General features: G+C 53.5%; 1 protein-coding gene across 1 annotated transcript in view; it reads right to left on the reverse strand.

The window, feature by feature from the left end:
* Window positions 1-648: 648 nt before the first annotated feature.
* Window positions 649-13,662, reverse strand: part of USH1C (USH1 protein network component harmonin) — a 47,235-nt gene continuing 34,221 nt past the window's right edge. The window contains exons 16-21 of the mRNA XM_047878397.1: window positions 8,818-8,859; window positions 8,216-8,269; window positions 7,789-7,888; window positions 4,350-4,456; window positions 3,014-3,069; window positions 649-787 (exon numbers count right to left, since the gene is read on the reverse strand). Coding sequence (XP_047734353.1) covers window positions 775-787; window positions 3,014-3,069; window positions 4,350-4,456; window positions 7,789-7,888; window positions 8,216-8,269; window positions 8,818-8,859 — 372 coding nt within the window. The 3' untranslated portion in view covers window positions 649-774. The remainder of the gene's footprint in view (window positions 788-3,013; window positions 3,070-4,349; window positions 4,457-7,788; window positions 7,889-8,215; window positions 8,270-8,817; window positions 8,860-13,662) is intronic.

A 13,662-nucleotide genomic window follows, 5' to 3' on the forward strand; every position in this document is an offset into this window, starting at 1 on the left:
AAAGGTAATCCTCTGGGACTCCTGGCTACAACTATGCTTTCTGGAACTGAGCAAAGTCCCTATCTCGTGGCTTCATTTCCCGCCATCTTTCTCTGAGGAGACATAAAGCCCAGCCCAGCCCAGCCCAGCCCATCTCCTGCTGCTCCAGCCCCCCTTCCTCAAAGCCAGCCACTGGCCATTTGATCATGTCCTTATGTCAGACCCAGATTCCAGAGCTGGGTCCTGTCTCCTACTCTTGAATAAGGGCCAAGACCTTACGTTTTGTTTGTTTTTGTACTTTTTTTTTCAACTTGAGAGTTTTGAATCTGCTGCCCCAATCCACACTCACTTCTGGAAGCTGGAAAATAAAACAGTTTATTTTGTTAATGAGTTCAGAGGAAGATTTGTGGCAGCAATTAGCAGAAGTAAGAGGAGAGGGAGGGGAAAGAAACCCAGGAGTCAGGGCCTGTTCAAATTCAAGGGGGTAGTCTCCCAGGGCTGGGAGAAACCAAATTCACAGGGCTGGAAGCAAGAAATGAGAGTCTGGATCCCAGGGGCCCTCTTCAGAACAGCTTCTTCCTCCCTCCATGGTGGGCATCAGAGTGGCCTGCAGGGTTCCTTACAGAGCCCTACTTTAGGGCCAGTGGGAGTCTGAAATCCCTGGGTGCTGGCTGCAGGTTTCCAGGGTGCCTGCAGGCTGGCATCTCTCAAGGCTGGTTCCAGGCTTTGTGTTCAGGAGGGTGAGTCCAGAGCTCGCTGGCTTCAAGGGGTGAATTTGGTTTCTCCTTCTGGACTTCAGAAGAAGGTCCTGTCGGGAAGAAGAAGCAGACCAGGCGGATGCAGGCCTTGTGGGTGCACACGCAGCCCAGGGCAGGGCCTGACAACAGGCAGCACACGGCAGGCCCCACACAGCTCCACAGACGCTATAGCCACAACACACGAGGCCAGGGAGAGGTCAGAAGGGATATGTGGGATGAGACAGGAGGGGACCAGAAGGCAGTGTGGGGTCCCTTACAAAGAGCACATGACAAGTGGCAGAAAACATAGGGCCACTGAGGCCATCCCAGAAGGCAGGGCAGAGTGGGCCCACTGTCTTGGGAGCGTGAGGTCCTCATGTTTTGAGAAACTTGTAACAGAAAAGTCAACAAGTTCAGGCCTCAGTCTGCCCCATATGCTGCCAGCTGCGGGCCTTAGGCCACACCAAACACCAGTTTCATGGCCACCTGCCAGCTCTGTCCATGAGCACAGCTCTGTCACAGAGTGGGAAGCCCATCCCCAAACTGGGCTCCACAGTGTTCCACAGAGGACACTGTCAAGGGAGCTGGAGCCAAGGGAGAGAGAAGGCACAGGGGACAGTTTGGTCCAAGCAGGGCTCAGGCCATGACAAGTCACAACAGGACATGAACAGCTCAGATAGGCCAACCCTGGTTCTTTGGACCAGCCTTAATTGCCTCCTAATTGCCCTGGCTCTGCCCAAGCATGGGGCCTGGTAGAGCAGGGGCTCCCAGAGGGTGGTGTTCCCAGGGAAGGGAGGCACATTTCGCTGAGGACACCTCTGGGGAGATATCCAGGCTGCACTTCCTCTGGGCTCACCCAGCCCATCAGGCACTGTCTGTGCCCAGTAGAGAATGGTGCTCACTGCCCCACCCTGCTTGCATGGGTGCTGCATAGCACCCGTGGCTGTTCTCAAGGGCTCTGGTGAGTGGGATACCCAGGTCCCGAGTGTGCTACAAACTGGGCTCTGCTTGGCTCCCCCTGAGTGGGAGGGTCTTTGAGGTGGACAAAATTCCAGGGTGGCCCCCAGCAGGCCTGGATGGCACTTCAGGGATGGAGCCTTGTACAGCCCTCCAGATGCCAGTCCAAAGAACCTGCCAGCACCGGCAGCAGATGGCCACTGCATGCAGCATGGACAGACAGGGCCCTGTAGCCCGCCTGCCTATTCACCGTGGGGGGCTGCCAGGCTCCAGCTGCAGGAGGAACCTGTGTCTATGCACGGGAGCACGGTCTTCAAGGAACTTTCGGACCGGCTGGGGGCTTTCGGCTGCAGAGGAGGGAAGAGAAGAGCTACATACGCAGAGCAGAGCAGGAAACACAAAACGTGGCTTGGTTATTTTCAGGCAGAGCTCCAGCAGACCTCTCTCTTCACTTAGCAACCGTCTTGGGTCCTGCCTAGGCTTTGGGTCCAGAACTAATTGTTACAGGACCTTGATTTCTCCAAGACGTACCCAGAACTCAGCCGGTGCAGGGCGGAGGAAGCAAACAGGCACAACCAAGACAGGCAAGCAGTGAGGTGAGGAATAAGTGTGTGTGTGGGGGGGTGCAGGGGTGGGGGGAGGAAGGCGATGAGGATGGACGCCAGTCACCAAAGAGGCAGAGAGACAGATAGACAGCGAGGGGAAATGGATACACAGTAAAAGAGAGGAGAGCACAGATTCAGGTCAGGAACAGAGGAAGCAAGAAAAGGACAGGGTAAGAGAGAAGGGACATATACATCAAGAGACAGACATACAGAGAATCATAGAGCAAGATGGAGACTGGCCTAAGGCTCCCTGAAGATCCTGCAGGATGGGGCCAAAGCCTGCGGTCCTGGCTGCTTAGAGACTCAGCATGAGGAAATGCAGTTACGCATCCAGGAAGAACTACCAGATAGTAAAAGACACAGAAATGTGGAAACTAGCTGATGATGGTGCAGGGGATGAAGTGCTGAGTGGGGAATCAGAAATGCTGAGGCTGTCCCAGCTTCATCATTCACTTGGCCTGAGATCTTGACCAGCTCTGGGCCTCAGTTTTCCATATGTCAAGAAGAATTTGGACAAGACAGTGGTGGCGGCAGCACTGACAATGCTTGGGGACAGTGACTTCGTTCTAGGCTTTCTCTAACCTGGGAGTTTTTAGGATCAATTACTCCTAGAAGCTGTGTGCTTGGACCAATCCTTCAGGCTAGAGGAAGGCCGGGGGCAGACTGGGAGAAGGTAGCCAAGATTCTGGAGGAGGAGAAAGAGAAAGCAGAGGGCCAGGGGCCGCATACACTTACAGCTCGTCATCATATTCCTTGGGGGGACAGACGGCAACAACAAGGTCGATCCAGTCCTGTGGGGAGAAGCCCTGTGACTCTGGGGCATGCTCAGGGATTGATGGCATGTCTTCCCTTGACACTCCATTCCCATTCCTGGTGGCTCAAGATCAGCTGGCTAGGGCCTTCTTCCCATGGGGAAGCTTCCAATCTCTGGGACTTCACAACCATAGAGCGCAAGGTTTATGAGCCCTTGAATGACACTAAGTTCCCAAATGCTGATCTGTGGTCCAGAGCCAGGCAGCAATGTGAGAATCTACCTGGGGGATTTCTTAAAACTCTAGACTCATAGACATGCCCCTGGAAATCTGGGGAAGGTCCTGAGAAATAGTATTTTTAACAATCTCCCTAGATTAATCTGATGCACATCCAATCAGGGAACTTCAGGCCTAGCTTTCTGACTCTAACACTTGAATCCCCTCAATGGCATCACTGTCATCCTTGGCTTAGCCATCATTGTGCACCCTCGGCTTGGGTGTATCCAATAAAAAGTAAGTGAAGTATCACTGGGCCCCTCTACCATGCAATATAGCTCCTACCAGTGAACTGAAAGTTTTCCCCAGGACCTCCCCCCATCCAATCCAGTTCTGCCCTTAAGAAACACAGAGGACTCTTCTGCTCCCTCTACCCTAATGTAGCCCTTCAGATAATCAAAGACAGTCATCATGTTACCCGTGAATCTTCTCTTCTCCATATCCCTTCATGTGGGTCCCAGGCCCATCTGGTCAGCTTCCTCGGCACTGAACTTAATACCTCAGGCTCGGCTGCCTGCATACAGTTGCACAGGTTGTGCATTGCACAACATGAGAAGGCACCATCCACACTGTAGTCTGTAGGAGGGCACCCCCTCGGATTGTGCAGTGCACAGCCAGGGAAACCTTATGTGGTGGCCTTGACCCAGGTGGCTGTCTAATTAGCACAGAACAGACTACCACCAGACCCTCCTCCATTTTGGGCCCTCTACTTCTTTTAATGCTTTCTAGTAGCCCCAAGCACCTTTGATTCCTGATCAGTGCGCACTTAGAGAAGGCCGTGCCACACCTGGTCTTCTGGAGTCTGTATTTGTGCCACCTGCTTTTTGGACTCAAGGCCAAGAAGTGACATTTATTTTCCTGAATCCCATCTTGTCATATTGAGACCATTGGCTGGATGTGTTATATGGGTGTCACCCAAGAATTTCTGGGACCCTGGATACCCACCCTGGGATGGGGCATCCTGACTATAAGGCCTGGATGCAGAGGTCAGGGTTTGAGGCAGGCAGGCAGGGGAGGCAGACATGGAGGGGGTTTGCTCTTACCCCCTGACTCCAGGCCTTCTGCAGGGTGGCCTCTGCCTCAGCCAGGGTGTAGTCCGTCACAATCTTGCCATTGATCGCCATGACCTCATCCCCTTTCACAATGCCACCTGCAGGAAAATGAGGCTTATTGGTCAACTGGCCTGTACATGACATGTACCTGTCCCAGGGCTTGGCAAATGTGAGGGGCAGTGGGTCACTGTAGGGCCCTCACTGAATGAACCTCACCCCTCAATTCTGAGATGGGCTCAGAAGGCATGGGGGGAACAATCCACTAGGTTACTCAAAGGGCACTTCCTACCCACCTTGTCCCCACTCCCTCACCCCAGCTCAGTAGAATCAGGACACCAGTGATGAACCATCGCCACCCCAGCCTTTGCCCAGGCCTCTACTATTGCGGAGGGAGGCAGACCTATGTTACCCATGAAGTCATCTGAAACATGAACTAGTTCTGTGAGCTGTCCCTGTCTGTGCTTCAGCCCTCTCAGTCTGCATCAGGCCCCTGAGAGGGCTGAGCTCCTTCCTGCCCCAGAGCCTTCACATGCTGTTCCACCTGGGACACTTGCCCCTTCTCTCCCTTCTCTTCTAGTGCTGAGATAAAATGTCTCCTTCTCAGAGAAGACTGCTCTGACCTCACACAATCTCGAGCAGGTCTTTCCTATTGTTCTCTCATAGCACCCCAGTCTTTTCCTGCAGAGCATTTTCATAATTTATAATCATATATCTATCTGTTGATTGATGGTCCCTCCCACCAGACTGTCTGCTCCATGAGGTCAGGGACCGTCTCTTTCGTTGGCTACCGTACCCCTAGCACTTACCATAATACCTAGCATACAAATAAGAATTCACTATATTTCTTGAATAAATGAATGATGTTAAAGGTCTTCCAGGATAAGATGACCTATGGTCTAATAAGTTTGGGAAAAGCTGAGTTATAAGCTAAGCAGTTACTCACTGCAGGACTTGTCAGAGCCTTGCACATGCTACTATGTATTGTGGCTCTCCAAGAAGCGGGTAGATTGTGCATGGTTTCTCATACATCTTCAACTTCAGAACCTTAAAAAAATTTTTTTAAGGGATTTCTCTCAGTTCTGGTGTCCACGGAACATTCTCTGGATTATGTTGAAATAGATCACCCAGAAGCCTTGCAGGCCTGAGGCCACAGGAATGCGGTGTGTGTTACTGAACACTGTGGTGTGGCAGTGGCTTAACACACACAGGCTCCTGGAGAAACTTCCAGCAGCTGCTGGTAAGTCCAAAGCAGTGTGGGACCAGACCATAGACTGCAGTTTCCTCTGGCCAGTGGGTCTGGGGAGAGGTGACTTTTTCCTTTTGTACAAACCCAAGATGGAGCCTCAGGAGCAATAAGGCAGTGGTTGGGCTGGAGCTTTGTAAGGAAGGGAGGGACCCGGGAAAGTCATCCATTTTTTCTGGTCCTTTTTCCCTGCCAGACACAGTAGACAGGTGTCTTTCCTAGGCCAGGCAGCAACTCTTCACTCACCTGGTACTGAGATGTGTCAAATGGGCTAGGAGGGCAGCAGTGGGCCATGGCAGCTGCCTAGCTGAGCAGGCCCCGCTCTACAGCTGAAATGAAGGCTCAGAGAATGGCTGTGAGAGGCCTGAGGTCATCAGGGGGCCATAGGTGGGAACCGGATTCCCCTTTGTAACCAACAGAAGCCTGGCTGCCAGCAGCCTGGTGACTGTCCTATCACTCTGTCACCTGCCCATGTCGTCACCCACCCTTCATTCCACCATCTGCAGCCTAGCACATCCCAGGAGGGATCTGACCATGGGATTCCTGCTCTGCCCTGGAAAGGTGAGGGGCCCGAGGCTTCTCCTTCAAGGCCACCGATTCCTTCAAAAAAGAGTACTGAAAAGGCTCTTGGACTTGGAAGAAGGAATCACTGGGACGCCTAGGTGGCTCAGTCGGTTAAAAAAACATCCGACTTCAGCTCAGGTCATGATCTCACAATTCGTGGGTTCGAGCCCTGTGTAGGGCTCTGTGCTGACAGCTCGGAGCCTAGAGCCTGCTTCGGATTCTGTGTCTTTCTCTCTCTCTGCCCCTCCCCTGCTCATGCTGGGTCTCTCAAAAATAAATAAATGTTAAAAAAAATTAGAAAAAAAAAATAAATCACTAATGATGAGTTTCAGACCCTGACAGGTGAGTGGCTTTAAGGCAAGAAAAAGCAAAATGACAAAACTGCTTGGGTTCAAGTCCTGCCTCCACCACTTGCCAGCCATGGGTCCTTGAACAAGCATTTCACCTTTCTGTGCCTCGGTTCCCTAAGCTGTAAGATGAAAGTAATGACAGTACCTACTTTTGGTGTTGTCATAAGGATTAATGAGTTAATACACGTGAACACTTTAGACGGCATAGGTGCAGGTACTTAGAATGGCACCTGGTGCATGGTGAGTTCTTGACAGATGTTGGCCCTTATTTTTTTTTATTTTTTTTAAATGTTTTAATTTATTTTTGAAGGAGAGAGAGACCGAGCGTGAGCAGGGGAGGAGCAGAGAGAGAGGGAGACATAGAATTTGAAGCAGGCTCCAGGCTCCGAGCTGTCAGCGCAGAGCCCGACGTGGGGCTCGAACTCACAAACTGTGAGATCATGACCTGAGCCGAAGTCAGATGCTTAACCGACTGAGCCACCCAGGCACCCCTGTTGGCCCTTATTTTTAAAAGAACAGGGAAGGTGGGGCGCCTGGGTGGCGCAGTCGGTTAAGCGTCCGACTTCAGCCAGGTCACGATCTCGCGGTCTGTGAGTTCGAGCCCCGCGTCAGGCTCTGGGCTGATGGCTCAGAGCCTGGAGCCTGTTTCCGATTCTGTGTCTCCCTCTCTCTCTGCCCCTCCCCCGTTCATGCTCTGTCTCTCTCTGTCCCAAAAATAAATAAACGTTGAAAAAAAAAAAATTAAAAAAAAAAAAAAAAAAAAAAAGAACAGGGAAGGTTTTGATGGTTTCTTTCTTGCCTTTACATGTGTTGTCCCCTCTTCCTGGAAAGTTATTTCCCATCATCATAAGGCTAACACTGACTTATCTTTTAAGGCTCAGCTCAGGTATCATGCTTGTAGGGAGCCTTCCCTTGGTGGGTTAGGGGCCCCTCGGATTCCACAACTTCCCTCCACGCCCCCACTCCTCTGTCAGCTCTTAGCATGCTGCACTGTTATTGCCAGAATGAGACAATTCTGAGCATGTTTTCACCACTAGATGGGGAGCCCCTGGAGGGCAGCGTGGAGTCTGGTTCACTGTATACCCATAGCCCTGGCACTATCAAATGCCCACGGGCAACATGTGGGACTCAGTGGATAGATGGACCCATTCAGATGGCGGGGAATTCTTGAGCAACTGTCGGCCCCCTCAAGTTGGCAGCTGTGTGCTTTCCTGAGGGGCCCTGTATACCACCACACCATCCCCAAACTGGGGCATAGCTGGTTCCCACTCACCATGCCGCTCAGCAGCTCCCCCCTCATACACAGCTGAGACGACCACCTTTCCGACTGGGGAGTCCACACCGCCTTCCAGGGCCAGATCTAAGGATCCCTCCTGGTTAGAGAAAAACAGGCCTCAGGGATCCACGCAGACAGCAGCCTGTGGGCACCTGTGGGCCTCTTGACAGGGCTACAGAGAGGGCAAGAGAAGCCACGGGGCCAACGACAGTGCCATCAGGGAGAAAAGGGGGTAGGGACACTAAGTGGGACCTGGGTGTGTGGTCCCATCATTGGAGGGGACATTCCCAGTGGAGAAAGGAGAAGAAACGGGATCTGAGGAGTCGCCCAGGAGTCTCTTCAAGAGTAGAAGCAGGGGACCGAGATGGGAAGGGGCTGGGGCAGAGAAGGGTGGTGGCCGCCTGACTTTCACGTGCCCACGTACCTTCTTAATGCGCAGGAGGCGGACATCCTTCCCTATGATCTGCTCTGGGGTGAACTAGAGGGAACAGACAGTTGGAAGCTGTGAGTTTGCCTGGAGGGTAACGGTGGGGCCCCACAAAGTATATGGACAAGGGGACCCTTCCCAGCCCCACACCCATCGGTCTTCAACTGGGGGGGGGGGGGGTCCCAGGCCTCATGGCGGCCACATGGATACACACACACACACACACACACACACAGAGGTGGCCACGCAGATCCCATATCCACTCTTTGTGAGAATTCCGTGAGGGCTGGGTGAGGATGTGCCACCCAGCAAACCACGCAGCACCTGGTCATAGGGCTCAGCATGTGAAACTGTGGTTATAACCCTCCTCGGCCCCAACCAGCCCTGGGGGTCACACCAGTCCTGTGGGTCACACCAGAGTGCTGTTTTGAAAGGAGCCTTCACCCCCAAAGACCAGTTGGGGATCCTTGGGGCTCCTCACTTGCCCCACTTTATCCCCAGGACCCCCAGGGCTCAGAATGTACCATCACTGAACACACTGTAATCCCCCACTCCCACTCCTGGGATTACTCCCCAAGAGAGGAGAGTTATCTTCTCACCATGGAGTAGGGGTCAAAGTCTTCCTCATATTTCCGGAAATCCTGAAAGCAAAGGGAGGGTGTCAGGGCCACAGAGCAGAGTTCCCTGAGGGTTGCTGTGGGAAACAAGCTTAAGGCAGAGGGAAAGATGGGAATGGGTCAGAGGCAGGGGAGAGCGTGGGGAGCCAGATGTGGCCTGGATGCAGATGCAGGGAGGAGGCGGGAAACCCCAACAGCCAGAGCGCCTCTGCCTGGGGAGAAGCAGGAAGCTATGACAGCGTTTGAAGGAGCCCAGCCCTGGACCCTGCACCCTGAACCACTCCAGTGGGGTGGGTGTCTGGAGCTGGCAGCGGCACCCACTGATGTTCAGGTGGTCTGAGCAGCCAGTGTCAGCCTTGCCAAAGGTATCATCTGCCCACAGCTTCAAGGCATTCAGGTCCTATCCGAGTTCCTCCGGGTGCCCGTGAGAGACCAGGTTCAGGTTCTGGGGATGAAGCCCAGCTTGTCTCCACTGAGTGCTCTGACCCCAAAGAAAGACAACACTGCTCAAGAGGCTGCTCTCCCTGGGGAATCTGGCCACAAGATGATTGGGGGGAGGGGAGAAAGGGATGTCAGGCTCCAGGAAGAACAGGGGTGTCTGCGCTTGCCCCATGCCCAGCACTGTTCTTTACATAATGCTTATCTAGAATGTAAGAGTTCTCCCCAGAATCTTAGCCAGGGGAGGATGAAGGAGACATAGCTCAGGAGCTCTGGCTTGGGGAGGGCTGTGGGAACAATGTCCCCAAGCGTAGAAACAAGCTGGTAAGAAGGAAGATGGGGGCAAAATCAGCACACACTGCCTTCCTAGGAATCGCACACAGAGAATGGGAGCCCAGGGTCCACAGACTGAGGGTCCAGGTACGCCGAGTCCTAGAGCAGCAAAGCCACAGTTCATCCCCATGGGCAGGTGGGAGCAGAAGAGAGGCCCAGTGGCAGGGCCCACACAGGCCCTGCTAGACGACATGGAGCCACCCCCAGCACACAGTTCCTAGGCCACACCAAGTGTCCCCCCCCCCCCCAGACCTGTGGCCAGCATCATGGAGAGACCGCTGCCCTCTCTACGCCCAGCATGCAGCAAACAAGTTCTGGGCACAAGACGAGGAACAAGCATCAGCAGACAGGGAGGCCCAAACTCCCTGAGCATCAATCTGCCCTCCCTCCTCATGAGTCTTCATTGCTCAGGCTCAGCCCCCAAGAGCCTGGGAGTCTGGAGTCTGGCCCAGCTCGGAGGCCACTCCCAGGTCAGTCTGGGTGTCAGCAAACAGAGGAAGGGATGCGGCAAATCCAGGGGTGGGAGAGGTCACTAGGCAGGATATGGAGTCAGTGCTCTTTCACTGAGGACCCAGACCACTTCTAGCTATTTCTTCTGGAAAACTGGGCAGTGCTGGCTATGGGCTTCCCCTTCTCCCTCCCTGTGAGAATCTGCTCTCAGGATGGCCAGATGGCAAGCATTTGTGTCTTGAGTTCAGATCATAGACTTATAAGCCACTACAGCTGGTCAGCCCTTGAAGAGGGAGGGCAACCCTTCATCCAAGAGATGGAGAAATTGAGGCCCAGAAAGCTGACATTTATGCCCCAGGTCATCCAGCCAGTGGGTGGCGGAGCAAGGGTTTGACGTCCAGTCTAGGTCCTTGGGCTTCTCACCATCCAGCCTCTCTCTCTTTGAGAGCTGTCTGTACCCTAAACAACAAGGCCTTTAAATATCTGTCTCATAATCACAGTGCTTCGAGAGGTAGGACGGTGTAGCAGGTAGGAGCCTGACTGTGGAGCCTGACCTCCTGGATGCAACTCCAGGGTCTGACAGTAGCTGTGCCATCATGGGCATGTTTCCTAACCTTTCTGTTTCAATTTCTCATCTACAAAATGGAGGTGATCATTGCACTTACCTCCTAGGGTTGCTATAAAGATTAACTGAGTTCAGATACATAACGTATTTAGCAACTGTGCTTGACACCTTGTTTAGCTGTCGCCTGTCACTCCCCAGGCCTGGGCTGGGAGCAGCCTCCTTTGCAGACTCCCAGGTCTCACTGTGAAGCTGACACCTCCCTCTTGTATCGCTCTGCCTGTAGTCAAATCAGCCTGCGGTCTTGTGGCGGGTTATCGGTGAGGTTGGCTGCAAGGTCTTTCTCTGTCTTGGGATCTCTTTCACTGGTGGTGACACAGCCAATCCATTGGCTGGCTCTGTGAATATGAGCTTCCAGGAGGGGGGAAGATAAGTGGTTGCCTGTCTGATACCACTGCTCGGCTGGGGAAAAACGTCCATATCCTTGTGCACAGGAACACTCCAGGCAGGTGGAGGATCTGGGCTACCACATCCTTCCTGACTGATCCAGTGCCACGTACAGCTGTGATCTGCCTTGAGGGGACAAGACAGGGGAGGGACAGGGAGACACCTCAGGCCCCCCTTTCTTCTCTCCTAGGGCTGCAGCGAGGGCCCATCTTGGCCTCGGTGACCCTCTGAGGGTTCCCTCTGCCTGCTCCTCTTTGAACAAACGGTAGCAAAAGAGCAGAGCCCTCAAGGTCCTGCTGCTCTTAGCTTGGGGATGGGGTCTAATAAAGCCAGGGTCCCCTCCTGATAGGAGACCGTTCCCAACTCCTGGCTGCAGGCAACAGGAACATAGCTCTGGCCTGAGGTTCTGGCAGATGGTAGTTGGGGCTGCTTCAGAGCCAACTGGCACTCCCAGCAGCGAGAGAAGTCAGAGTGGGAGGGATGGGGGTGGCGGGGAGGACTACAGACACACGACAGGTATCGCTTTACTTGTCTGAACGCGGTCTGATAAACCACCATCCTCTTCAACATCTCCTGTGGCTGCCAGAAAAAAAAAAAAATAGAAAGTTCCACACTGGACGTTACCAATAGGTCTCGTCTGCCCTCTGGTGCCAAACCCTGGGCCTGCCAGCCTGGGGCTGCCCTGCCAACCTCCCTCCCCAAATAGACACAGCCTGATTTATGTCAGGGGCCTGCCCGACGCCCCCAGACGCAGCAGCTGCCCAGTTCAAGTCAAGCAGACGCCACTGGTTGTCACCAGCCAGAGAATGCGACATGGATGCATCAGCAGGTTAGCGCAGGGGCATGAACTTTGATCTTTGGGAAGCTGACAGGACAGCAAAAGCTCAAAATAAGTATCTGAGCTGTCCTGCCCTGACATTCGGATAGGGTTTCCTTGAAAGGGGAAGAAAAATTCTGGCATGACTTTCTTCTCACTGTGGGTGGGAGTCCAGTCTGTGCCTGGTACCCCTGGGACATGAGGGTTACACATGGGTCAGCCGTAGGTGACTGGGAGTGGGCAGACTCTATTGCCCCCACCCCTCAGGACCACACCTCACACTCCCAGTCCGGTGAGGAGTGAGCGACGAGTTGGAGAAACTAAGTGGATCCACTTTGGCCAGTTTTCCACCTGAGGGCCTTCTGCGCCATGCCACGCCAAGCTTTAGGGACAGAGGCCTGGGCCGGTGGCATCACTGTCGGTTTGGCAAGATGGCAACGTAGGTAAGAGCTTGAGCTGTGGAGTCTAAAAGACTCTGGAGTAAGTAGTAAGATCTTGCTCTGCCTTGGGCAACCGACTTAACCCCTCTATGCCTCAGTATCCTGACACACTGAATCCTGACACGCAGTAGGTTCACAATAAGTCTGAGCTGTTGCCATTATCACTTCTAGATGGAGCTCCAGGCCGTCTGGTCAAGTGAGGAAGAGGAATTTCACTGGTCCTGTCAACCCTGGCTTATACCCGTGTGGATTCACCTCTTGGCCAAGGAGAAGTCAGGAGCTGGCACTTAATGTGCATTTGTATCCCACCTAACTCTCCCTCCAGAGGCAGCAGAACCCAGAGGAGACAGCTCTTGTCTCTGTCTCAGGAGATGCCCTGGAGAGGATCCAAGGAAGGGGCTTACCAGGACCTCGGATTTCACAGCTGGCCTGTAGATGAAGTTGGGCTCCTGGTGGACCATGACAGGTTTGGAGATGGTGGACACGCCAGGGCCCCGTGGAGGCTGTGGGCTTGGGCAAAATGTCTACAAGGGTTAGTTTAAGAGAGAAACCCATGTGAAGTCATGGTGGGGGTGGCCCAGGTCAACCAGGGCACGTCAACACACATGCAAATTCACGTCATGCACATGCCGAGCCCGCCTGGTTCATTCACCCTGTTGGAGGTGCTGAGGGTGTGATCTTCAGCAGAAAGACAAGTTCATTGGCCGCAGCGCATTCTGAGGCCACAGAAACTACTGGGTGGCTCTAAGAAATCAGAGACTTGAGCCAGAGCCTCGTTACAGGGGCGCCAGCAGCCACCGTCACTCAGAGGATACACTTTCAACGTTCTCTCTCAGTGGTCACGGATGCCATCCAGCCTCCTCTCTCCCTAAAGGCTATTTCTTCTGGCCACGGTTCCATCCCCTGGACTACACACAAAGCATCTGCTGTCCCTGGTGGGTGGTTACAGAGGCTCAAAGACTGACGGTGAGGACCAGTAAGAGTAGCATCCAGGAGAGCCGATGCAACCTGTCTGCTTTGCTCTAACACACTCCATCACCTTGGACAAGACAAATCGATTCAGGTCACAGCTCTGCCCGTACTCTTCATGGGTCCCCGCTGACTACTGAGCTTCACCTGCAAGGTCCTTCATGAGTCTCTTCACCTTCCTTTGCAACCTCATCCTTCACCCCTCACCCTCCCGGCTCTGCCTCACTTTAGCCTCCAAAACGCCAGGCTTTCTTGCCCTGATTTATGTATATGCTCTTTCCTCTCTCTGCTTTACCTGCCCAGGTGTTATCTTGGGTGTCACTGCCTTCATAAGGCACCCCTTGAGCTTTTCCTCTCCACCCCAGCTCATT

This window comes from Prionailurus viverrinus, chromosome D1 (genome assembly GCF_022837055.1).
Source record: "Prionailurus viverrinus isolate Anna chromosome D1, UM_Priviv_1.0, whole genome shotgun sequence".
Taxonomy (NCBI): domain Eukaryota; kingdom Metazoa; phylum Chordata; class Mammalia; order Carnivora; family Felidae; genus Prionailurus; species Prionailurus viverrinus.